Here is a 26,655-nt window from a genome sequence, read left to right on the forward strand (position 1 = left end):
AAGTGCTATGAACTTTTTCTTATCTGAGAGTAACCAGAATAGTCAAGAAGTTTCAGTTCCAAAGGTCTTAGTTTGAACTATTATCTCCTTCAAAAAGGAAAACATTAAAAATAAAGAAGTACTTTCATTAAACAAAAGTCTTAGAGACTAAAAAAAAAAAAAAGGTCCCTGTATTTAAAGCAAAATTGAACCTTATCCTAAGCTTCTAAGACCTGCCTTTGACTAGCTTTTGCATTGATGAAGCCCAGTCAGAGCAGGTAGGTGATGAGGGCATTTCTGCATGTGATAGTTGGACAGAAGTTTTTGCAAAATTTTATTGCCTTTTTTTTCTATATCTAAAGGTCTCTACAGGGGCAGTTACACAAATTACAAGTCCAGTCATTTATGAACCACAATCTAAACCAAATCCAGTATCTTATCAAATATGAAAGCAACACATTATAATTTTTCTGTCTTCATTTTTCATTTGGAAATAATTTTAAGCTTACAGAGAGGTTTCAAGTATAAAACTAGTACAGAGAACACTCCTATGGGTAGACAGAAACTAGACTTTTGGTGGAGATCATACTGAGGTATATAGAGGTATTGAATTATAGTACATACTAAAACCTACCATTATAAGCCCATGTTACTCTAGTGAAAATATATTTAAAATCACCCTGTGCACTTTGCCCTGTATTCCCCTCCTACTAATATGTATCATTTTGCAGATTAGATAATCATAGCTCTTACCCCTAAATAAATACTTAGGTGCATATTTCTTAAGAACAGAGCTATTATTTTACCATAATATGATTATTAGATTATGTTATAGCTTTAACAAGGATGCATTATTGTATCTAATTTTCTCTTTGTGCTCCAACTTTGTTAGTTGATTCAGTAATGTTCTTTAAAGCCTTTCCCCTTTCCCTACAGGATTGGCCTAGAATTAGTATTACATTCAGCTGCCATATCTCTTTCCCTCCTATTATTTGGAACATTGTCTTTGATGGCATTGAAATTTATGAAGAATTCATCTCCTCCTCCCTTTTTATAAAAAAAAATAGAACAGTTCTCATTTGAGGCTGCTGTGATAGTTGTATGTGCTTAGATTCAGGTTATGCACTCCTAGCCAGCATCCTCAGAGGTTCACATTGGGAGGCACAGGAAGCCCGGATCACCTGGACAAGGCATTGTCTCACTTCTTCACTGCATAACTGATTTTTCTCCTTGCAACCAATAATCCACCAGTGAAGTGATGTTTCAGGGTCATGCAAATACAGCCCCCACCCTAGATTTAATCCCCATCAGTGATTCTTCCCTCATCCAGTTGTTCCCTACTACAATTCCAGTTCTAGCTCTCCCTCATATTTTACACCTGCCAATCTCCTATCAGCAACAGTCCTCCCTTTTTCCTCATTTATGTATCTGCTGTTGACACAGATGAATAGCTTGAGTTTTTTCAGTGGTTTACAATTCTTTCCTAAATTCTTTTGCTCAAATTGTCTCAGGTTTGAGGAGCTCCTTCAAGCTGACTCTTCTATACTTGATACAGATTCCATCACACTTTTTTTTAAGGTTTTATTTATCTATGCATATAAGAGCTGGGGTGTAGCCAGAGATGTAGGGGAGTGAAAGGATTCACCAGAGACAGAGTGGGGAGCAGAACAAGCAGGTGTACTGAAATACACTGCTGAGGGGAGCAGCTGTCAAGATAGGAGAGGTCTGCTGCACCATGTGGGTCACTTCCCTGGCTGAGGAGAGAACTCTGTGCTTTAGTGGCTGGTAATAGCTTTATAGTGCTGAGACTTAACTCCTTATGCCACCAGGGAGGCCATCCATCATATTTTTAATTCTGTTTTTGTTATAACCATCACTATCATCATCATTATCATCATTACTATTACTGGTCCTCATATTTTTGGCATAAAATTTCCAGACTCATCTCTACCCAGTCTTGGAAACAGCCATATTTTTAAGAATCCTGGCTCCTTTAGTGGAGGTTGATGCTAGACACAAGCTAAGGTTACTGAGTTAATTACCTTTCAGTGGAGAGAACTTGGAAATATATACAAGTACTCGTACACACTTATGTGACAAAACAAACAAGTTCACATGCACCTGTACTCCCATATGCCTCCTTTAGAAGTAATTAGTTCATGTGAACATCTCTAATCCACTCCATCTACCTGGAGTTTTCTACTGCTTTCTCTTTGCAATATACTTGTGTGTCCCTTTTTCTACAGTGAGAAACTAAACCCCCACCACATCAGCACATTTATTGCTTTGTTCAGTTTTCTAGTAGATCTAAAGCAGTTCCAGAATCAGCACAGCTGTTCACTTTCTCCCATCTCTCAGATCTTGTCTCTCTGGTTAAGTTGTTACTTAACACGTGTCTCCCATCCTTCCTTTCGATTTTATTACACAAGGGAATCTTCCCCACTGTCCCTAGAGAAATGTGGGCAATTTCATGATTTTTTCTGGAGATTTAAATTGTTAAGCCAGCATTAATTCAGAAATCAGAAAGTATAGTGCAACATAGTCATCAATCCTTCAACTTTTTCTTAAAACATGAGCTCCATCTACCTGTCATCTCACCTGAGGCTTCTGGTTGGTGGACTTCATGCCTTTGGGGGATGAGTATGGGTTGGCATCTTTGTAACTCCTCCTGCACACCTACCTGCTGACATGGACTACTCAACATGGCATGTGTGTGGCAGCCAGGCAGGAGTACAAGTTGCTGTGTTGGTCTGTTCTTGCTCGAGAGTACTCTGGATTCAGCAGTTGGGTTTTTTCTTTTGAGTTAGTTCATGAATTCTCCTTTGGCTTCTCTGCTGGATACCTCTGACTTGCCATCACCCTTCTGTTGCCATCTCCTTTATCTTTGCTTCTCCAGTGTTCACCACTTACAGGCTCTTACTATTAGAGTCTCTTCTATTCATGCAATAAGTTATCTTGACAGGAGGTATCGTAAGTGACTCTTGGCTGACTCTCCTGTCCAGTTCCCATCTACTCCATGGGACTCATGCTGAGTTGCCCCATTGTCAGAGACAGGGTTGTGGTGTGCTTCTCACTGCTCCTTCAGGCATGAGTTGTGCACTTCCCACTCTATCCCAGCCCCAGGCAGCTCACATCAAATCTCTGAAAAGCCTCATTAATCCCTTCTCACTAGCTTGGACTGAGACAAGAGACTCCATGCTCCCTTCTGTCTTTGGAGCACAGCAACTATTCTTCCAAGAAACTGCTTCACAAATCCCCTTGCCAGCTCTATTGCACCTTTTTGTATTTTCCATGCAGAGGGTACAAATGATTCATAGATTGCCTCATACTTTGCAATTTGTAAATTGAGGCTGGCTTTGCAAATGAAAGTGCTATGAACTTTTTCTTATCTGAGAGTAACCAGAATAGTCAAGAAGTTTCAGTTCCAAAGGTCTTAGTTTGAACTATTATCTCCTTCAAAATTTCTTCATGATAGGGCCACATGTTCAAATTCATATTTTTTGCCTCATGATACTTCAATTGGAACTGAAATTCCAATAAGGTAACAGTAGATCACAGTGCTTCCTAATGCTCTGTTGTCATAGGTAGGTATGCCATCTGAGCATGCATACAGACGGCCATATATCTGTCTGAAAAGCCTGTAGAAGCACACTTAATTCTGTTTGTTATAGTTTAGCATGGATATATTTATAAGCAAAAGGAATTGATTTCTTTCATCTTAAAATATGCTCAGCATCATTTCTTCTTATTACAGGAGGAATTCAAGAAATTGCTTTATGGCCTCTGTTTCTTTCATGCCTTGGTACAAGAGAGGCGGAAATTTGGACCCCTCGGGTGGAATATTCCTTATGAGTTCAATGAGACTGACCTCAGAATCAGTGTACAGCAACTCCACATGTTTCTGAACCAGTATGAGGTATCATAAAAATCACAGCAAGGACATTATCAGTTTTGCTCTTTATCACATTGTGTTTGTACAGTAAGCAGGGATCAACCTCTGATTAATTTTCATTCTTATAAAATGAATAGCAGGATAGTTCCCAGTAGCTTATTAAGCAGTACTTTACTATAACTCCTATAGTAGGTAATTAGGACGTCAGTTTGTCTGCTGGAGAACCTATACTTTATCATTTATTTTGGATACATAAATACCTATGAAATCTGAAAAGTAACCATACTGTACTTATTTTGAAAAGATTTATGAAGACCTTAAATTAGGCTCTAAAATGGGAAAAGGAAGACTAATTTCCTTCTGTTCTGAACAATGACTATTTTTACAGAAATGTCACTGTAGGAAAAAACGACTTAAGCTTTAATGTTAACCTGAAGTATGGTTTCCAAGGAAAAGTCAAACTGCCTAATGTCTGTCATATCAATGGCATTCCATCCCCAGCAGTTCTCTCTCATGCACACAGTGTGGCAATACTTTCTTTCTTGGCTACTGTCTATCCGTTGAATTTTTGTACATTTGAAGGATTATTGGTAATTAAACCCAAGTATTATACAGGGATGTGGAACTGTTTGAAAGTGAGTTCTCTACATTTTGGTAAAATTCTGCTCAAAATTTATTAGGAATCTTTAAATCAAACAATGGAATATCAAAAAATTTTGACTTAAACTCAGTGAATTGTGAATATATATATATATATAGATATATATATATATAGATATATATATATATCTTTAGAGGCAAACAGGAAGGCGTTGAATTCTAGGTGAAAGAAAAAAGGAGGAGTTGAACAAAACATCCAAAGCTCAAAGGACATATCTAAACTCATGTGAAGAATCTGTTTCTCTGAGTGTCTATGCTTCACTGGCCAAATTCCTATCTGTACTCTAAAGGATATGAGTTGAGAAGGTCTTTGAATTTTGCCACATTTTAATTTGGTAAAGCACTCAAAGGAAGCATGCATTTAATGAATTTTTCTTACATGATATTTATAAAAATAAAAGACAGTAAGAATGAAGGCAAATATGCCGTGATATAATCCCTGTCAAACTATTTGAGCTAAAATAATTAGATGTTTTAATATACAAAAAAAAAAAAAAGGAAGGAAAAAAGATGGGGACCTCCTCCCTTTAACATTTCCTCAGGCACCCATATCATAACAGATATTCTAATTTAAAACATTATAGTCTGTAATGAAGTCAGTTAAAAGCTGAGTAACCACAAAATGATACTTTGAAGAAACTTGTGGACAATTTTATTTTAAAAATCAAAAACAATGATAGCGTATTAAAAAATATGTGCTTGGGAATCATTTATCCTGTCAAACACTGTGGAGAGTAAATGAAATGCCCATATCTGGATTTGCAACATAAAAGAGTATTATGTCTCTCTCTCTTTTTTTTTTTTAGATTGATTTATTTATTCATACAGAAGTGGGGTACAGGCCAGAGATGCAGAGGGTGAAAGGATTCACTAGGGACAGAGTGGGGAGCAGAACAGACAGATCGATGAAGTACACTGCTGAGGGGAGCAGCGGGCAGGTCAGGAGAGGTCTGCCTCACCTTGTGGGCCTCGCCTTGTGGATCACCTCCGGGGTAGGCGAGGATCGAACTCATGCGGAAGTGGCTTAAGCTTCTTAGTGCTGTGCTTTAACCCACTGCGCCACTAGGGAGGGCCCGTATTATGTCTCTTTTTATGATGGTTCTTCAATTAACTTCTGGACTCTCCTCTATGATATTGAAATGTTTTAAAGGCACAATATAAATAACTATGTGATACAATATAAATGATTTCACCTTCATTAGGAATCTTTTAATGATATACAGGACTGACTGGCTGGTTCCTTCTATTAAATAAACATTCAGCAGTGCTTCCCTTTCCTCTAGCATACTAATTATATAGTAAAATTGACAAAACTGCTAATCATGCATCATATATAATTCATCAGAATTAAAGAGGAAGTCTTCGAGGAATGTGAATTCACAGTTCCCTTTAATAGTAAATCTAATGTAACCCTCTTACAACAATTAATATTTTTTCTTCGAAACAGAATGATCCTGTGTCTTGACATAGAAAGCATCCAGAATTAAACTGTGTGTCTCACGCACACAGTAAACGTAGACCAACAACAGTTGTTGCTATCAAGAAAATGAATGAGGCCCTCCCTGGTGGCGCAGCGGGTTAAAGCACAGCACTGAGAATCTGAAGCCACTTCCGCATGAGTTCGATTCCCGCCTGCCCCGGAGGTGACCACATGGCGCGGCAGACCTCTCCTGACCCGCCCACTGCTTCCCTCAGCAGTGTACTTCGTAGATCTGCCTGTTCTGCTCCCCACTCTGTCTCTGGTGAAGCCTCTCACCACCCCTGAGCCTCTGGCCTGTACCCCAGTTCTGTATGCACAAATAAATAAATAAATTTAAAAAAAAAAAGAAAGAAAGAAAATGAATGAGGCAATCAAATGAAAGAGGGATACGCTTGGTCATAATAATAGGTTCATGATTTTACCAGAAATGAAGATCATTATTTATATCGGAATATGCTCCTCTAGCTCTAAGTCTAGTTGGTCATCTATGACTATAGGGAAAACAAACAAACAAACAAAAAAAAACCCCTTTACATTGTAATCTCCTTTGAATAAAGTTGGAAAAACAAGAATGAAAGATTATCAGAATCTTTGTCCCAAGTTTTGAACATATGGCCTTGGTAAGAACCCCCAACCCCAAGCAAGAATATATACAGAGGGAAGATGAGCTCTTAGAGAAGTGAAATCAGTAAGTGTTTGGGAAATCAAATACAAATTGAAATTAGAAGAAACAAGGGAATCACAAGAGTGGCCCTACTATATAGTGTTGAGACTGAATAAAAACATTTAGTCCTGATTTCCAATCAGCTGCTACACATCCTTGGAGCTGGTAGACTTATTAAGCGATGTGCTTTTGTAAAAATAAAAGACCAAGGAGTAAGGATATATTACCCTGTTTTCTGTTTCCATTCTCCATTTTCTATTCTCTGTCTTCCTCTTAGTAATAGAACCATCCTCCCAACCCTCAAGCTAGTTTTCTGGGAATCAATGACACTCAGTTGTTCTTTTTTTCTCTAACATCATAGCCCACCTCTTCTACCCCCTACTTATCCCCTCTTTCCCTTGCCCTGTGCTATGTTAACACGGTCTACTATCTCTTCCTACTGTGTGATGTACTCTTTCACATCACTGAATTTTGGCATGTGTTTTCCTTCTGTTTTAGTACCTTTCCTGTGGAAAGGTCTTGTCTACTTTGGGGGTTCTTCTTGCATAACCAGTTCAGACTCATGAGAGTCAAGTTTGCCTCCCTTTTCCCACTTCTACACAGCACCTAACTGATATTATATATATTTTTTTCCTTAGCTGATATTTTGACCACCTTTGTGCTGAGAATCCTCATCACTGTGGATGAGCACCTGTGAGAGCAGATCATTCCAGATTTTTTTAGTCTCCCACGGCTTATTGGCACATGATCACTGCTATCCTCTCCTTAATATACTCTAGCACAATAGCAAGATACCTGGGCATTCAGACTCAAGTTTGCTCTTGTAGTCTTAATAGAGGTGATGTAGTTTAACTGGTAACTACAAACTTTTTCAATAGGAGAGCACATTTTGTCAAATCACAAGCCACAAGACTAAATGATGGCGTTGGTTTATATCTCTAGTGCCTAAAACACTGTTTGTAGCAGATAGCTCAGTAAGTATTTAATGAATGAATCATGATAAGATGGAAATAACTACTGGCTCTCCAAAAATGGCAACATTGCTATATGTAGAAGTTTGGCATAATATTTGCAGCATTTAAAATGAATAGGAAATGGGAGAAGTACCCACTAAATCCTGATAAAGAAGTTGTTATTTGTTATTAGTAAAAAGTTAGTTTAATATACTATATAATCCCTTTGGATAAAAAATGTAGGCAGAAAATATCAAACTGTAAAAGAAAATGTAGATACATCTGCCTCTGTCTGTATATCTGTCTGCCTGCTCTCTCCCTGTCTTCTTACCCACTTGGAAGTTAGACAATTAATTGTTTTTCTCTTCTTGTTTTGATAGAGAGGTGTGTGTGTGTGTGTGTGTGTGTGTGTGTGTGTGTGTGTGTGTGTGTGTAAGCACCATCCCTCGCTCTCACCCTAAATTCACCTCAGGACAACCAGTTTCACAGCTTAGTATATCTGTGTGATGTTTTGCTGTATACATGTAGGGACATACATACATAAGCACAACTTTTTCATCAAAAACATAATTATATTTGTATGGTATTTCTTTTTTCAGTGTTTATATACCTGTAAACCCTTCAAAATACATGTAGATCTTTGTTTTCATGGTTGCTTACATAGCATTTCCCCAGTGTTAAAAACTAAGATTTTATTTCCATTTGTGGGAGGGGCAGGATTGATAATAAGCAGGGCTAAAAGTGAGTCACTTCCTATATAACTTGGCATTATTAATTGCCTACTTTGAGTTCCACTTCCATTTATCTTCTTCCCCTGCCCATGATCTCAAACTTCTTATAACAATTAACAGGAAAGCAATCCTAGCAGCAAGTTGCTACTAATTTCTGTGACCCCCGAGTGTGTGCCTTGGCTCCTGAGAGAACACACTCCCCAATTTGTGATCAAGCTGCTGAGAGAAACAGTATTTTACCCATCAGTCTCAGGCAGGTTGGCAGGTTTAATCCTATAATATATAAATCAAACTATGCCCATCTGATCTCATCTTATACCTCATCATAAAGTCCTCCCAAGGGCCTGATTCCATGCTAGTGTAGTCCATATGTTCCAATTCATATACTATCTATCTAATTTGTAGATGAGGTTTCTTACTACATTTCATTTTTATGAGAAGGGTCCTGTCAACAAGACACATCCAACCAGTGCATGCATCTGATCAGACTCTCCTCAGATTTGCTGTTGGAAGGACATTAACATGCTGGAAGTCTTCTTCCTGATTCTGTCTGTTTGTCCACTAGGTCTTGGCCACTGACACATGTTCTTCTATATTACTTTAGTTCCAGTTTACCAAATAGCAAGTCTCATAATTTCCAACCCTAAGTTCAGTAAAATGCCTCCCTCTAATCACTACTTCCCCCTTTTCTCTAGGGCTATTATTTTTATTGAAAATATTTCTCAAAGTAGGATTCCTTAAAGTAGGACCACTGGAATGTAGGAGATACATGCATATGTGAGAGATGTACCTACATAAATGTGTATGTATATACATGTACACTTTACAACAAATAATTGCAAGATGGGTATATGCAGCACAAAATGTTTTTAAAATCCTAAAGTAAAAGGTTGTATATTTTAGTAGAAAATGTTTTGAAATATTACTCTATGCAAAATACCATAAACATAAAACATCATAACAATAAAAGACAAATGAAAATTAGAGAAGACATCTAAAATTTATCTGATAAATGAATTCAGTATTCTTAGAAAAAAAATCTAATCAGAAAAAGCTAATCACTGAAATTAATGGGGAAAAGCAGCATAATTTAACAAAATAACATGTTAAACATAAATAATTATGAAATTTTCTAGTGTTGTAGTAAATGCAAATTTACACAATAGTAATTATCTTTGGGTTATCAAATTAACAAAGATTTAAAAACCAATTGCTACAGCCTCTCAGGCCATTTGGTGACAGTAATCAATTGCCTTTTATAAACTCCTTTTTGGTTCAGCTCTTAGACCTGGGGGTTATAGTCCAGAGGTGCAGGGTGTGAGAGGATTCACCAGACAAAGAATAGAGAACAGAACAGGTGGATCTACTGAACTACACTGCTGAGTCAAGACAGGAGAGAGCTGCTGTGCCATGTGGGTCAGCTCTCTGGCTGGGGACTAAACTCAGGTCATAGCAGTGATAGCTCTGAGACTTGATCTGTAGGTTACCAGGGAGACCTCAAAGTCCTTTCTTTTGACATGCTAATCTCTTTTCAGGACTCTAGACTAAAGAGTCATAAAAAATGTATATTCGATGCAACAAAAATTGGCACAGTAGGAAATAAGCAGCAGCTGAATTGTTAAATATTAGAAGACAAAGTAGTGTTTTCAAGTATTTCATGAAAAATTAACAGATATAATGTGAGATTTGGTAAAACTTTTATAGCAATATTGTATATACAGTGTGAATCCAATTATCAAAATACAAACAAAACTTGAAGAATTGTATTGGATTTGTTATAACTGTCCTTTAGCACTGGACATTTTTCAAGGACAGAATGATGTTTTAATTCATTTTGTTTCTGGCACACAGTAGGCAGTCCATTTGTTGCTCAAATAGTGAGTACACAAGTTAATAGAGGAGTTCTGTTTTCTTCATTGGCTGAATGGAAATGACAATTTACAGAGAAAAGACCCTAGGATGAATGGCAACGATTATCAGGAAGGTATATAATATGAATTATGTTAATGGAAATTTTGGTAGGAAGTTCTCTTCTACAACAGGAGCAGCCAGAAACATCAGTCTACATGATGTACTACTATTAATAGGTTGAGCATCTTGAGTTCTCTACTTTAGGAGCTGCCCTATGATGCATTGCGATACATGACGGGCGAATGTAATTATGGAGGCAGAGTCACGGATGACTGGGATCGGCGCACACTGCGCACTATACTGAACAAGTTCTTCAACTCAGACTTAGTTCAAACTGCGGACTATAAATTTGACTCAAGCGGCATCTATTTTGTCCCTCCCTCTGGTGATGTAAGTATGCCCTTCAGAAAACTAAGCACAGTAAAATGAAGATTTTCCCACAGGTCTTGATTTTGGCTCACCCTAATATGCATTCTTCAGTCTTGCAGGGATTGAGCAGATCCCATGCATAGATAGAGTTACTATTCCCTGTCTGTGGTAATGTGAGAAGTGTCAGAAAAGTTCCTGTTCAAGAATATGTCCCTCGGTGACCTAAAATTCTGAATTCAGTCTTGGATAAAAATATATTATTCTCAATTAAAATGGAAGAAGGGTTACAAAACACTATTAACAATAATAATATTTGTTATGCTTAATTATTTAGAGGGCAAGTACATATAATTATATCTAGAGAAACAAATTAACATTGATATTCGTATGCAATCTCTTTAGAAATGAGAATAGCAAGTTCATGAGGATTGAAAATCTTGCTAAGATCACATAGGTAGAAAGTGACTGAGAGTCATAGAGCACCTGTCACACAAATCCAGTGTTTATTCTGCTATTTTCTCCAGTCCTATCTAGTGGAAGATGTGGAATCTGCCTTCAGATTATCACACAATAGAATTCTAGAGATGCCAGGGCTGTTGAATTGGTTCTTATTTATTTTCAGATCAAAAGAGCCAATATTGAATTTAAGCAAACATGCAACAGAGGCATAAAGCATAACTCCCAATGCTAATCCCATCATTTCTATGATTAATGCTTCCTAAGGGCAAGTATTGATAAGGATGAAGAGAAACATCAGGCTAGAGCCTCAGTCATTGATTAGGTGGAGTAGGTCAACCTGAATAACTGTTATAAGTAATTGTCCCATCAGAAAAAAGCAAGATGGAGTCAGGTGTATGTAACATGACTGTATAGGAAAATCTGCCAGTGGACCAACCGTCCATTCCCAGTATGTGAGCCTGAGAGTTTGTTTGATTATATGAGAAACAAGAAAATGATGGAGTTTTGACAGACCATGTAAATAAAAATGTGTTCGTGTGCATAAACAGGTTTTCTCAAGATAATAGAATTTCAGATAATTTTAACTTTTCTGTAACATGCAGACATATCACAATAAGAATACATAGAAAAACCAGAGTAAAGCCAAAAATAATGTTATTGTGGCAAATTAAAATTAGTAGCAAAATGCAGCAGAGAACGATTTCTCTGGAAGAAAGTTGTAAATAAAGTGACCAAAATATCCCCCTCTCCATTTTCAAATCCATTCTAATTGACTCATTTTCTTTTTCTCTCTAAATGTCTCCTTTTTTTTTTTTTAACTTTGGCACTGGTTGAAAGAAAATGAAAGCATTCAGTGTCCAATCTCACAGGCTCATCCACTCAATAACTTGAGTATTGAAATTTATCTCTTTTCACTGAAAAAGTTCTACAGGATAATGGTCTAACCTCCTGACTCCTTGTTACTCATTTTTTACAGCACAAAAGCTACATCGAATACACGAAGACTCTGCCACTGACCCCAGACCCTGAAATCTTTGGGATGAATGCCAACGCAGATATCACAAAAGATCAGTCAGAGACTCAACTGCTATTCGATAATATTCTTCTCACACAGGTGTGTGATTTGTACAGGAGCTGACATCTGAGGATGGAAAGTACATACCCCAAGCAGCAGCCCTGCACAGTGGAGGCCCAGACACATAGTTCTGTTGAAGTAAAAAGCTCTTAGGAAAAAGATAGATAGATAGATAGACAGACAGACAGACAGAAGATTGATAGATGATAGATGGATAGATGATTGATAGATGATGAATGGATGGATAGATAGATGATTGATGGATGTATAGATAGAAGATAGATTGATTAGGTAGATTGATTAGGTTGATAGATAATTTATATATTGACTTAGATGTAAAGGCTGTGGATATATGGGTTGTTTTGTTTTGTTTTGTTTTGTTTGGTTCCTCTGTTAATTTAGGAAGTGTTTTCAGGAATCATCTTGCTGTTAGTTCTTTAAGTAACACTCCAGGAGTACTTCTGAGTGTTCTTTAATTTGTTCTGTTGCCAGAGTTCCATTTTGCCTTTTTGACATAAACCCCATGCCCACATATATCTTCTATTATGTCCCTTGATAATGGAAGAAGAATTTCAAAGACACTTGGGAAGCAGTTGATATCAGAATTAATTCAGAATTTTGCCAATTTCATTTTTTAGCCTCTTACTAATTCAACAACTTTTAAAAATCACCTGTCTTTCTTAAATATCTCAAAGTATTTGACCTAGTTTACACATTACCACTCTGTCAGATTATGTAATATTTGAAGAATACATTGTAGAAGTAAATAAAATGAAGAAAATGGCTTAGAAGAAAAACACATTTGACTCAGTAGACATGCATCTCTACTGGTGAAGACATAAATGAAAGAGCATGTCAGAGAATAATCTTCTAAGATGTCAGAATTCAGCATATCAGAGGTGTGTTCAGTGCATTGTGTCCATTAAGAGACCTCCTCTTGTATTCATCTCCCTTGAGAAGATGTATCAAGTGTTTATTTTTTGTTGTTGGAAGCAAGTTTGTCCAAATTACAAGAGTTCTTTTAATAATTGAATGGGATTTTAATAAGTTCAGGATAACTGTTCAGTCAAGAAAATTATCCCACTGACTGAATTCTAGCTGATTATTTTATTTTTATGGGATCACAGTAACAATGATAATGGTTAACACTTCTTAGTGCTGACCTGCACCAGCTGTGCTAAGTGCTCTATGTGTGATTGTGGCATGCTTACATATAACAACCCTATGAAGTAACACTATTATTTCCATTTACCACTAGAAAACTGACACACACGCAGGCAAAACAACTTTCCTAAGACCGGCTGGCACAATTTAAAGCCAGGAATCCAAACCAAGCAAGCTGGCTCCCAGTAGTTTTTCTCCAGAATCTGTGTTCTGAAACATACTCTCACTTTAGGTTTTAAAACTATCTAGAAAACAGAGAATTAAAGATGGTGGACTAAGGGGGGGAGCTAAAAGATCAAGATTGTGAAGATAGATAACACAATATGTTCTCATTGACGGAAAGTCTGCAGAGCCACTGGTCTGCAGACTAGTAGTTCTGGTCTACTGTAGTATGGTATTTTCTAATAAGGCAAAAAGGACAGACTGTGTACACTTTATGAATTAATGGCATGAAAATCAGTTATTGCCTGAACATAGAAATATATATGCAGACAAGGATTAGTGATCTTTAGGACCATTAGATGCTTATAATACACAATAGTCTGACAACAGGACATTTGTAGTATCTGGCTTTATTTAATCTTGATGGGGTATGCTACATTACAGAATACATAAAACAGTGAGCTCAGAAAATTACTCTGAACCAAACAGATAAGTTTAAATACACATGGGGTATCTTCACAGTATGTAATTAAACAACCTCTTCCAATATCCTTAAACTCAGGCAAGTATGATTATAGTAATGGGTAGGTAGTAGAAGTTAGATTAAACACGGAGACCTCCTTGAAAACGAATCCCAATTATCTTTATTTGTTAAATAAAAAAATTACCATTAAAAGATTTTAAATGAATTTTATGAAAACTCTAAGGTAAGATAGAAAATTAAAGCTATTTTAAACAATTATGAATGATACTTGCTCTGAATTTTCATGATCAGTTTGTTATTTTAAAATCTATGTGGTTCTGGTCCATGAGAGATAAGTAAAAACAATTCTTCTGTTTCTAAGCTATTTTTGAAGGACTAAATATCTGGGGTTTATTTTGGTGAAGACAAAGCTGTTGTTAAAAAATAGGGGTGTTTCTACTCAATGTGTATTTAGTACTTGTATGCATATCAATCAAAATGCAAATATAAACCAGCATATCATTCTTTAAGTTCAACAGATAGACAGATGGTACACTATTTTTGACCAAGCATGCACTATTTTCTTTGATCTCTATAATTGGTTTTATTTATTTTAGTATAAACCCAGCAAATTTGGATTATAAGGAAAACTTGTTGTATTGGCATAACCCTTTATTTGATTAGCATGCAATTGATATCAGCACTTAAATTTTTTATGTAACTTCAATAGAATCTTGTAATGGCAACATTAACAATCTAGTCCTAAAATTATGGAAAATGTTTAATTTATAGAATAGGTCCAGTATGGAAACCAGAAAACATATAAATGAGAGAAGACTAAATACAACTTACTAGGACTGGGAAATATAAATTTTATTTGTATTCTAGTAGATTGTAATAGTGCTTCTTTCTGTACACACACACACACACATACACACACACACACACGAATTCTGAAGATTTAAAGGGTTTGCCAGGAAACAGATTTATTTACATAGAGCCACTATGAACATAAAAAATAAAAACTGAATGAAATTCTCCTTCTTTTCTTCCAGTGTGAATCACTAAATTCTGTCTTTTTTCTGTAACTCTTTGTCCTCCTGGTTCAAGGAGATATCTGTAGATCTGCTTTGGCAACCAGAGTTTATGAACCAGAGTTCATAACAAATGTAATTTGTGGAAGACTTTCTCAAACCAATTCAGCTTTCCTCTCTCCGGTTTTAATGCCCTTCCTCACTTTGCCACCAAAGTATATGCTTTTTCTCTCTCCATTCACAGTGTCTGCTTCTGTATCCCACCCATGATGTGCAGCTAATGTGCTTCATCCAGGCTTTCTTTTGCCTCTGAACACTGCACATGTTCTTCTTCTTTACTAACAATTGTTTCCCAAAATTTCACCCCCATAACTGTTATCACCGAAATAAATTTTATCCGGAGAAGACTCATTGGTAAAACAATAGTAAAATTTACCTTAGAGTTTTTTGATCCAGTTATTCGTAGCCCTTTATGGGGCTTCTGATTTATGCTTTGGATTCTTTATAGTCTCGTTCAGCTGAAGCTGGCGGAAAATCATCAGATGAAGTAGCAAATGAAGTTGCTGGTGACATCTTGGGTAAACTTCCAAACAACTTTGATGTTGATGCTGCAATGAGGAGATACCCAACAACTTACACTCAGAGCATGAACACTGTGCTTGTCCAAGAGATGGGACGCTTCAATAAGTTGCTGAAGACCATCAGAGAATCATGCATTAACATTCAAAAAGCAATCAAGGTGAGGCAAAATGGACCAAGGAAAAAGTGAAATAAACATATCATTCCTTTATCATTTACTTCGCAAATATTTACTGGGCATAAATTTTGGGCAAATCTTCTCTTGGTTCAAAGGACCAAGAAAAAAAAATTCGCTGCCCTAGAAGAGTAAATATATATATATATATATATATATATATATATATATAGGTATATATAAAGAGTTATTTATGCATATAGAACTGGGGCACAGGCCAGAGCAGCAGGGGCAGTGAGGGGTTGGGGAGAGAAGAACAGGCAGGTTTACGCATACACTGCTGAGGGGAGCTGCAGGCGACACAGGAGGGATCTACTGTGCCATGTGGATCACCCTCCTGGCTGGGGATCCAAATCATGCTGCAGTGGCTGTGGCTACCTTTGTAGTGTTGCGATTGAATCCATTGGGCCACCAGGGAGGGCCCACATATAGAATTCTGGTGTTGACACTTAATAAATATATAAGTAACTAGATAATGGTAAATAGTAGTAGTAGTTTGCGCAAGTTACTGAAGAGTCCTCACAGAGCTTTTGTTTTAGTAAGGAGGACAAAGAACTTTAAAATAGACAAATATATAATTTCAGATTCTATAGATAATAATAAAATAGGATAAAGTAATACAAAATGGTGAGTGGGAAGCTCTTTCAATTATTTTGGGTCACATTCCTTAGAAAAGCAGAGGCCTGATGTGAGGAGAAAGTCATGGAATATTTGGACAGAAGGTGCCCAAGGTCATGAAAACAAGCTTGGAGTAACTAAGAACCCAAAGAGGGATGGCTAATGCTGATAAGGTGAAGTGAGTATGAGGAAGGTGCTAGGCCGCTGAGGAAGCTACAGACTTCATGAAAACCTCTTGTGCCATGGGTAGAGTCTTGGATTTTATTCTTATGTATAAAGGTGAGGGGAAGCCTTCAGAGGTTTTAACAATGAAGTGAAATGATCCATTTTGCATTTTTTGAAGTTCAGCTGTGACCACTGCCGAAAGAATTATAATAGAATAAGAGTACAGGCAGAGCTGGTTACACAGTGAAGTGCTCCAGCTAAGGTAGTGTTTGCAGTAACTTTGCAGGTAGACAGAAATGGTTGGATGGGAATTGTTATTGAAAGAGGAGTCTGCTCTACTAGCTGCAAATTGATGTGATTGTGAGCAAGAGAGGAGTCAAGGATAACTCCTAAATTTTCAGCTTAAGCTAGTCGAAGATCTGGAGAAGAAGCATACTTAAAGGGGGAAAAAATCAAAAACTGTGTAGGTCATATTAGTTTTGAAATGCAGAAGTGCTGGAAGAATCATTGGAGACGTTGAGTTGGCTGTTCCATCTGTGCCTTAAAGTTCAAGGAACAGGACTGGAAATAAATTTCAACATACCAATTATATTTTGCAATGAAATTTATAAATTACTGCAAATATTTAAATACTACTGATGAGTATGGATCATTTTGTTATTGTTTTTAAAATATTTATTTACGTGTAGAATAACTGGGTTATAGAACAGACAGGATTCACCTGACACAGACTGGGGAGCAGAACAGGCAGATTTACTGAAACATACTGCTAAGAGGAGCAGCAGGCAAGATAGAAGAGTCTTCCATGTCACTAGTGGGATAATTCCTGTCCAGGGATCAAACTCAGGTGGCAGTGGGAGAGTGCTAAAACTTAACTCCTAGGCCACCAGGGAGGCTCCAAGTATGGATCACTTTGAAGCATCAATTTCTTTACCTCACAACCCAACTCCTATGAACTACTTATTCTTCTGTTTCTCTTAATACCACTCATCCTTCTCTTATATTTCCCTGATTTGGAGCAGGCATGTTTTAAATTTGAGAAGTCTAACTTGAGATGACCTCTGTGAACAATATATCAATGTAAGTCTATATATTAGATTGACATCTTTTCAGTAAATGACCCAACTGACCTGTGAAAATTCTGTATCATATTAGCAGTAAATATAACAAAATTAGATGTGTTTCAATAGCTGTGACCTAAAAAAAAAATTTTAAATTCCACAATACAAACAGTCATTTTTCCATATTACACAGAATAAGGCCTTTTTCTGGCAGATACATAAAAGGTGTATTCCTACAATAATTTAAGAAGGGAGCATCAGAGAGCTACTAAAAAACTTAATTGAAAATGTAAGTAAAGAAAAATATTTATCTTGAGTTTGGATTATCAAAAATTCAATATTATAAAAATGTTAATAAAAATATAACTTCAAGAAGTTGTTTACTCTGCAAATATTTAAATTATTTACTAATACTCATTGTTGGAAAGAGTTTCATGAGTATGAATTCTCATGCTGTTGAAAGTGCAACCTATTTGGAGGTTGACATTATCAATCAAAAAGTGAAATATTCTTTATCTTAAAGATGCACTTCATGTTTTTATACATATGCAAATTAAAAGTGCAGACACAGTCATCACTACATTTTAATAAGTGATAAAAAATGAATCTAAATGTTTATTGCTGAAAATATATTTTTATACTTGTTCATCTGCAGAATATGTTTAATGCATCACTGCTTCATAAACAAAATCATTTCCAGAATAATACTGTACTCATTCTTATATACAGCTACCAACCTTAAGAATGTCTTCTATGACATGTTTGTTCTGTGTATTTAATGTTGTAAATTTAATGTCGCCCAGTGCAGCGAACATATTCTCTTACTAGTTAGTGAAAATTACATAATGGAATTAGAGTACACACTTAAATTTAATTATTTTTACCTTTTTTAATTATTACATGAAAGAGATTGGTAATTAATTATTTTGTTTAAGAAATAATAAAATGGATATCCCATAAGCTCAGTACTAAAACGAGTAAGTTTAAGGACTAAAACCAAAAAAGCAGATGAAGGAGAAGGATGAGGAAGATATAGCAATGGTGAATAAATCCATTTGCAAATGGACTTAATTGGTATTTATGGGACACTGACTCCAACAAGCATATAGTACACTTTATTTCTAAAATTCACCTGGAACATTTATAAAAACTGACTATAAAAAAAACCATTAAACAAGAGTCAATAAGTTAAAATGTTTGAAATGGTCGGGATATAGTCTCTATCATCAATGGAATTAAACTAGAAATGATTAAGGAAAGACAGCTAGAGATTACCATATATTTGGAAAGTTAGTAAAACACATCTTAAGGTCAGTGTATGAAAGAAAGTTTTGGGAAAAGATAAACATGGTGTAAAGAAAAAAACCTGAGGATTTAAATGTAATTTAAATCTATTAAACAAATAACATATTAAAAGTTGTGGAATGCAGATTCAAGTATATATGGTAGAAAAGTAAAAGGCCTAAAAATATAGCTTTTAAAAATAATAAATGAGTAAGTTTAAGGACTAAAACCAAAAAAGTAGATGAAGAAGAAGGATGAGGAAGATCTAGCATACTCTGGGACCTAGATACTCTAGGAATCTAATCAAGAAAAAGAGAACTAGTAAAAATCTATTGTTGGTAACTGAAAACCATCACATGAGGTCTGAAGATGTTATTACAAAATTTTATGCTAATTAACATTTAAAAATTATTTGCAAAATATGTTACCAAAATTGACACAAAAGAAATAAATAGGCCTTTATGTTTTTAATATTTGCATACATGATTCAAAAGATCCTAGGCAAGTTAGAAGCCTTTCTTGTGTATGGTGGTAAGTTTGGTTGTCAGCTTATATTTCAGAATGAGCTTTGATCTTGTTAAATTGACATTAGAAGAACTCTGGTGATTATTGACTGTGGTCTTCACTGCTGTGCTGTGTTTCTCCTTGGCTTGTTTCTTCTCCTGTCTTTCCTGGAAGATAAAGACTTGGTATTCAGTTTTCTGAGAACTAAAAGGAAAAAGAAATATCAAGGGTCACTACACTCAATATACATAAATTCATTAGTCATCCTGATTTCATTGTAGTAATTCTGACCCTGGTTGAGCCTGGCACAGCCCATATCAGGGATTTCTTCATTTTCCTTTCCAAGTTTCATTCAATGTAGGTAATGCACAGTTTTTTGGGAGGAAGCTTACAGATCTGTTTTTTTTTTTTTATTAAAGATTTATTTATTTGTACATACAGAACTGGGGTACAGGCCAGAGACTCAGGGGCAGTGAGAGACTTCACCAGAGACAGAGTGGGGAGCAGAACAGGCAGATCAACGAAGTACACTGCTAGGGGGAGCAGTGGGCGGGTCAGGAGAGGTCTGCCACGCCATGTGGTCTCCTCTGGGCAGGTGGGAATCGAACTCATGCGGAAGTGGCTTTAGCTTCTCAGTGCAGTGCTTTAGCCCGCTGCGCCACCAGGGAGGGCCCACAGATCTGTTTTTTAAAGTCAGGCTTTATCAGTTGTTGTTATTGTTATTGCTATTATTATTTGACGCCATCTTTCTCCCTTCAGTTTTTCTTCTGGGGTAATCAATTCCAGATATTTGGAATATTCTGCAAATATTGGGGATATTCTGCAATGTCTATATAGTTTCATAGCTTTGAGCTCTGTCATTTTAGAATCAGCTTTCTCCTGACCACTCAGTCAACTACTAACAGTTGTCATGCTTCTTAGCTCCCCAAATTTTGTTGTCATTGTACTTCTTCCTATTTCTTTTGCACTTGTGGGTGTATACCTTTTAAAATATGATTCTTTTCATCTTTTAAAACATAGATTCATTTATTGTTGTATTAGTAGTCTTGAGAAGAAGACAAATGAAATATGGAGTTTGAATCCATTAAATTTGCCCTAAAATCTTCTCCATAGGTTAGTTAGAATAACACTGTCAATTATAGAGAAAACAATAATGTAAAGTAAAATAGGCAAGAATTTTCAAAGCTGGGGCCTTCCTGGCCCCAGGGATTAAAACACAGCACTATGAAACTGTCTGCAGCCTGGCTAGAAAGCTGACTCACATGGTGCATGTGTCAGTCACTGCTCCCCTCAGCAGTGGGTTTCAGTAGATGCCTGATCTGCTCCACACTGTATCTGGTGAAGCCTCTCATACTCTGCATCTCTGGCCTATACCTCCCAGTTCTTATATGCATAAATAAATACATCTTTTTAAAAAGAGATTTTCAAGGTCGTCAGATTTTTACATCTGTACATCAATAATTCAAAAAGACAAAAACAAACTTCAAACTGTAAAATCCAGGATATTGTAACTTTTCAGACTATTTAGTATTATTTTTCTAACCTATTTGTAGACTATTTTAAAGATTTATTTATTTATACATACAGATCTGGGGGATAGGCCAGAGGTGCGGGGGATGAGAGGACTCATCAGCGACAGAATGGGGAACAAAACAGGCAGATGTACTAAAATACACTCCCGAGGGGAGCAGTGCACCCACTGGATCAGGGAGATCTGCCATGCCATGTGGGTCACCTCCCTGGCTGGGGATAGAACTCATGCTGTAATGGCTGCAATAGCTTCGTAGTGCTGGGCTTTAATCCATTTTGTCACTAGGGAGGTCCTTTGCAGACTATTTAGTATTATTTTCAATTGATTGCTATTCTTTCAAAAATCAGACAGATGAGTTAGTTGTTCATTTACTAGTGAAGTGAACTAAGCCAAAAGTAGTTTTTTTTATTTAATAGTGAGTTAAGTACTCTAAAGAAGTTTTCCAGCAAAATAGTTGATTAAAATTGAATATTTTTCAAAATTCAGACTCTATGGCTAACATATGAATTGTTCTTTCCTTTTGCTACATTAACTCACCATTACCTAATAATCACAAAGGAAAGAAAATAATGAGAAATCATATGTGAGAGAATTATCCATACTCTTTACTGTCATGTCAACTAAAGGTTAAATGTATTTCAGGGCCTTGTAGTGATGTCTACAGAACTTGAAGAAGTGGTTAGCAGTATTCTGAATGTGAAAATTCCAGGAATGTGGATGGGTAAATCGTACCCAAGCCTGAAACCACTTGGGAGTTATGTGAATGACTTTCTTGCAAGACTAAAATTCTTGCAGGTGAGCTTATCCAAATGATCATATATTAACTTTTTTAATTTCACTTTCTTCATCAGAATGCCTAATATGTAAATCCTATTCTGTTATTTCAGTGCACCCCAGGCACAGATTTACAATATTAAAGTTGCACATAATTTATGTAACGATTAGTTTGTACTATCAAAGCTAGACTCTCTTTAGGAGCAGGTGTTCTTGTTCATGGAAGTTAGACATTCGATTCAATGACATTTGAAAAGATGAAACAAGTGTCTTTGTTAATGTACCATACAATGGTTAGTATTAAAGTAAATCTTAGAGAGGCTACTAGAAAAAAGCATTTCCTTATCCAGTACTCTTCTAGTTCATGAAATCACTAGGTTTCTGGTTCAGCCCAAGACAGTAATAATCTCAATGGTTATTTGTCTTAGAAATGTTGAGTAAGCAGAAGCCTCCTGATTATTGACAATACTGGTGTTTAATTATGTTCTTACTCACAATTATATTTATTTAGAAATGTTGATTAGCTTCCTAGATACTGTATATAATGTATCAAAATTGATGTGTGGTATTTCTAGAGTTGAAATGACTAGATTTCCTTTTCATAATACAAAGCTCTGTTGAACAAAAATTGATACTAATGAATTAAAATCGATTTAGAAACAGGAAGGCACTTCCTTGGATATTAATAGGGTAAACTCATCAAATTTACTTATTCAGATTGACTTCTATCATTTGCTTTACAGTATTCAACTATTTTGTCATTATGCTGTATGATAGGAACAGAATATTAAGGTATCTTGATTTTATTTAAGTGGTCACTACCCTGTCTCTTCTGGGAGTTCCTGTTCTTTTCCATGTTTGGATTTCATTGCATTTTGGTGAAGAGGGAAAAGTTACAAAGGAATATTCTGTTATATACTAGTAACCAGAGAGAATAAAAAAACATGAAAAACATTACCATCTGACCAGCGTTTTTAAGGACTGTCTTACTTAACTACATAACACAATACATATTGTATGTAAGTGTGTGTTAGGTGTTTACTATTCAGTGGAGCATTTGTGAAAGAATACTAGGCATGCAAGAAAGACATTTGTATCTGTTTTCAAGCACTTTAAGGTACACACTCTAGTCCAATGATCTGAGACGTAGGAACAAACACTTAACTTGCTGCTTATTTTAAAACCCTGAGCAGGTGGTTTAATATTCTTAGAGTTTAATTCATCTGTTATTTTACATGAAAAATGATAGAGGAATTTTGAGAAAAATTTTATTTAAAATGATGTGTTTAAAGTTGAAAGCCTCTATTGTTAGGCTGATTGTGCTCTGCCTCACAGCAATGGTATGAGGTTGGTCCTCCTCCGGTCTTTTGGCTCTCTGGCTTCTTCTTCACACAAGCATTCCTGACTGGTGCCCAGCAAAACTATGCCAGGAAATACACCATCCCCATTGATCTTCTTGCATTTGACTATGAAGTGATGGATGATAAAGAATATAAGCATGCTCCAGAAGATGGTAAGTTCAGTGACAGAATGAGTTGCCACATTTTTTAACTGAGCTGTTAAAAAAAATAGTCATCACATATGTAAATTATCCTTCAATGGTTGAGAAAAAAATTTTTGAAGGAACTATGTGTGTGTGGGGGGGCAAGAAAGAGAAATGAAGCATATGACAGTAAAATGAATTTTTTTAAAGATTTATTTATTTATGCATACAGAACTGGAGTACAGGCCAGAGGTATGGGGCTGTGAGAGGATCCACCAGAGATAGAGTGGGGAGCAGAACAGGCTGACTGAAGAAGTACACTGGGGAGCAGCGGGCAGGTCAGGAGTGGTCTGCTGTGCCACACGGGTCACCTCTAGGGAGGGTGGGGATCAAACTCATGCTGAAGTGGCTTTGGCTTCTTAGTGCTGTGCTTTAACCTGCTGCGTCACCAGGGAGGGCCTGTAAAATGAATTTAATTAAAAAAATAGTTTCCCCTTATGCTGTGTTACTTAAGAAAAAATTATTTCTAATTATAAGCTAGAAGGAAAATAATCAAAATAAAAATACAGATAATGATCAACTCTAATCTATTGTTGACCTTTGGGAATCAAAGTACCACAGCATTGAAAAGTAGGTTTTCCTGGTCCTTTGGGAAGTATAACTTTGTAGGCCACTAAAATATTTATTCTTTCTGTTGTATACATCATTCCAAAAGTTACTAAAGTTGATAGCTGATAGTATTTGTTTCAATATTCTTTCTCTGTCTAGCTCTTGGAAGTCTCACTACTATGTAGGGTAAGTCTCAATACATTTAAGTAAGCAGGTATTTTTTTAGTTTCATGGATATTTTTATATTTACTTCCTTCTCCATATTAGAACGTTTTTCTCCATTATTTAAGTTCTCCATTTCTTTCTCCCTCTCTTCTCTTTCTAGGATACCCATTATTCTTATATAGCTTTTTCTCATGGATTCAGATAATAATTGAAGTATTTCTTCATTTTTTTCAATCTTTGTGTTTCTCTTTCTTCTTCCACCTGGATTTTTTGTGCATTATCATCTTCAAGGTTATTAATTTGTTATTCCCATTGGTCTATTATACTTCCATTGCTTTTCTGAAATCCATGAACTCTAACCTTATCTTTTAAGCTATTTACTTTAATACATAGACAACGTTATTGCAGAAATACAGTTATGAACAATAGGTGCAAGGGAAACAATTTCACTGGACAAGTGATATTTTAAAGCTGATCATTTCCCCCCAGCCATGGATGCTGGACACTTGTTGAAAATTTTTTTATTCTTAGCACACTCAGAAATGGCAGGTTGCTGCTTGCCTGAAGGGCATTTAACAACCTTCTATCAATTTTTTAATTTATGTTTCTTTAATTATACAGACCTTTTAAAAATACCTTCTCTGTATAGCTAGTTATATTAGATGCTATAAAAGATACCAATAAATAAAAATTTGAGTTCTCTTGCTTTCAGGAAAGTCAAAATATAGATAGATTGGCAATATACCAAAGCAGAGAAATATTTTTATTTAAACTAAGTATTTAAGATGGGAGGAAAGAAGTCGATTAAAGCAAATCAAAGTAGGTGCATAGAATAACTCTGTACCACTGCTGAGCTCTGGACACTACAGTCTTATATATTTCAACTTCACAACATATATGGAACAGATACCACTATTATCCCCATGACATAGTGGTGGAAACTAAGGTTTGACAGTTGCAGTGGGCACAGGCAAGTCAAACTTCACGCCACCTATCTCGCATGCTTAGCTAGCTGCTTTTTCTATACCCTAGAAGTTTGAAAAGATGATCACATTTCTCAAGTACAGTTTTCATGAAGAAGCTATGGTTGATTCTTAATTATTAGGTGTATATGCAAGAATTTTTTCCTAAAATTTCCTCATACTACACAATAAAGGTAGAAAATGACGAGATCTCAGCGCTAATGATGATGTCTCTCTCAGAGTTAGATATGTTTTTGAACTCAAAAGAATTTATCAAAGTGTTGCCTGAAATGTATAATCTAGCTAATATCTAAGATCAAACTATTGATTAAACCATTTCTAGTCACTAAACTTAGACATTGTACAGGGTAGATGATATTTCTGTTTATGATTTACTAGTTTGACCCATAACTGCTTTCAACAAAGATGCAACTTTATTAAATCCAATATTATTTTGAAAACAGTCATATAGGAATGGAACACAACATTTTAAATTTTTTTGGTTTCATTTTTTTTTCTTTTTTTTTACATTATTCTTCATTTTGTACATTTTTCCATCTCAGTTGTAATCCCCAGGGGCCTTCCATCACCAGTTCACCTGTGTGCCATCACTACAGTCCAGTGCACTCTTCCCATCCCAGTTCCATTCCCATTCGGAACACAACTTTTTTTTAAGATCAGTAGACTTTTTAGTGTGCCAAGGTCACTTACTCTAAGTTAAGTAGACCACTTATTGAATACCAAAGTAACAGTATAACTTTGAAGTACAGTGATTGATATTAACTAAATTATATGTTTTATTATTTTGTATACACAGACATCTTCACAAGTAAAAATAGGTATCTACAAATTAGCCTAATTTGTATTCTAGTTTTTCCTTCCTACTTATGACCAGAAAGAAAGTGAAATTCCATGGAGTAGTTGGAAGCAATGCATATTTCCCAAAGAACTTCCTCATGGGGTACTAGTGATGGGGAAATAGATCTCCCCTGAGAACAGCTGGAGCTGGAACCATAGTCTCTCCCTTTATTTCTATTACTCCCTCAGTTTCTCTCCCTTACATATGTCTGTTTCTGAGGCTCAGTCTTATTTACCTTAAGTTAAGACGTAATGAAAAGGGTTACTGTAAGGCCGCAAGGCATTTGTAAATCTACTTAGACCGGGCATCATGCATTCCAGATGCTTTTCTGTAAGGTTCCTCTTATCCAAATTACTGGCTACTCCTGGATGACTGCTGGTCCCTAATGGAGAGCATTACGTAGCAGGGAGGGAGGCGGAAAACAACAACTGTGTGATGGACTGGAGAGGTTATACATGCACTGTGTGCTCCATTCACTACACCTCTCACATGGCAGAGGGGAGACTCCCACAGTAAGAGTAATTCTGAACCAGAACCTGGTTACCACCTGCTTGTCACCTTCTATCTTGTGCTTTCCATAAGGCCCTTATTGACCTTTAGAAAGATAAACATTTCAGGCCCTCCTTGGTGGTTCAGTGAGTTAAAGTGCAGCACTATGAAGCTGCTTCAGCTCCAGTTCCATCCCCAGCCAGGGAGGTGACCACATGGCGCAGCAGACCTCACCTGTCACACCTGCTGCTCCCCTCAGCAGTGTACTTTGTCAGTCAGCCTGTTCTGCTCCCCACTCTGTCTCTGATGAGTCTTCTGACTCCCCACACCTCTGGTCTGTACTCCAGTTCTTGTATGCATAAATAAATATTTTTTAAAATATGTTTATTTAAAAAGAAAGA

At 36.2% G+C, this 26,655-nt stretch overlaps 1 protein-coding gene across 1 annotated transcript in view; it reads left to right on the forward strand.

The window, feature by feature from the left end:
* The window catches only part of DNAH7 (dynein, axonemal, heavy chain 7), a 205,444-nt gene that overhangs the window by 174,280 nt on the left and 4,509 nt on the right, over positions 1 to 26,655 (forward strand). The window contains exons 58-63 of the mRNA XM_004674839.1: positions 3,734 to 3,895; positions 10,475 to 10,660; positions 12,075 to 12,212; positions 15,505 to 15,735; positions 21,556 to 21,708; positions 23,023 to 23,200. Coding sequence (XP_004674896.1) covers positions 3,734 to 3,895; positions 10,475 to 10,660; positions 12,075 to 12,212; positions 15,505 to 15,735; positions 21,556 to 21,708; positions 23,023 to 23,200 — 1,048 coding nt within the window. The remainder of the gene's footprint in view (positions 1 to 3,733; positions 3,896 to 10,474; positions 10,661 to 12,074; positions 12,213 to 15,504; positions 15,736 to 21,555; positions 21,709 to 23,022; positions 23,201 to 26,655) is intronic.

Source organism: Condylura cristata, unplaced genomic scaffold, assembly GCF_000260355.1.
Source record: "Condylura cristata isolate star-nosed mole 26May11 unplaced genomic scaffold, ConCri1.0 scaffold00002, whole genome shotgun sequence".
Taxonomy (NCBI): domain Eukaryota; kingdom Metazoa; phylum Chordata; class Mammalia; order Eulipotyphla; family Talpidae; genus Condylura; species Condylura cristata.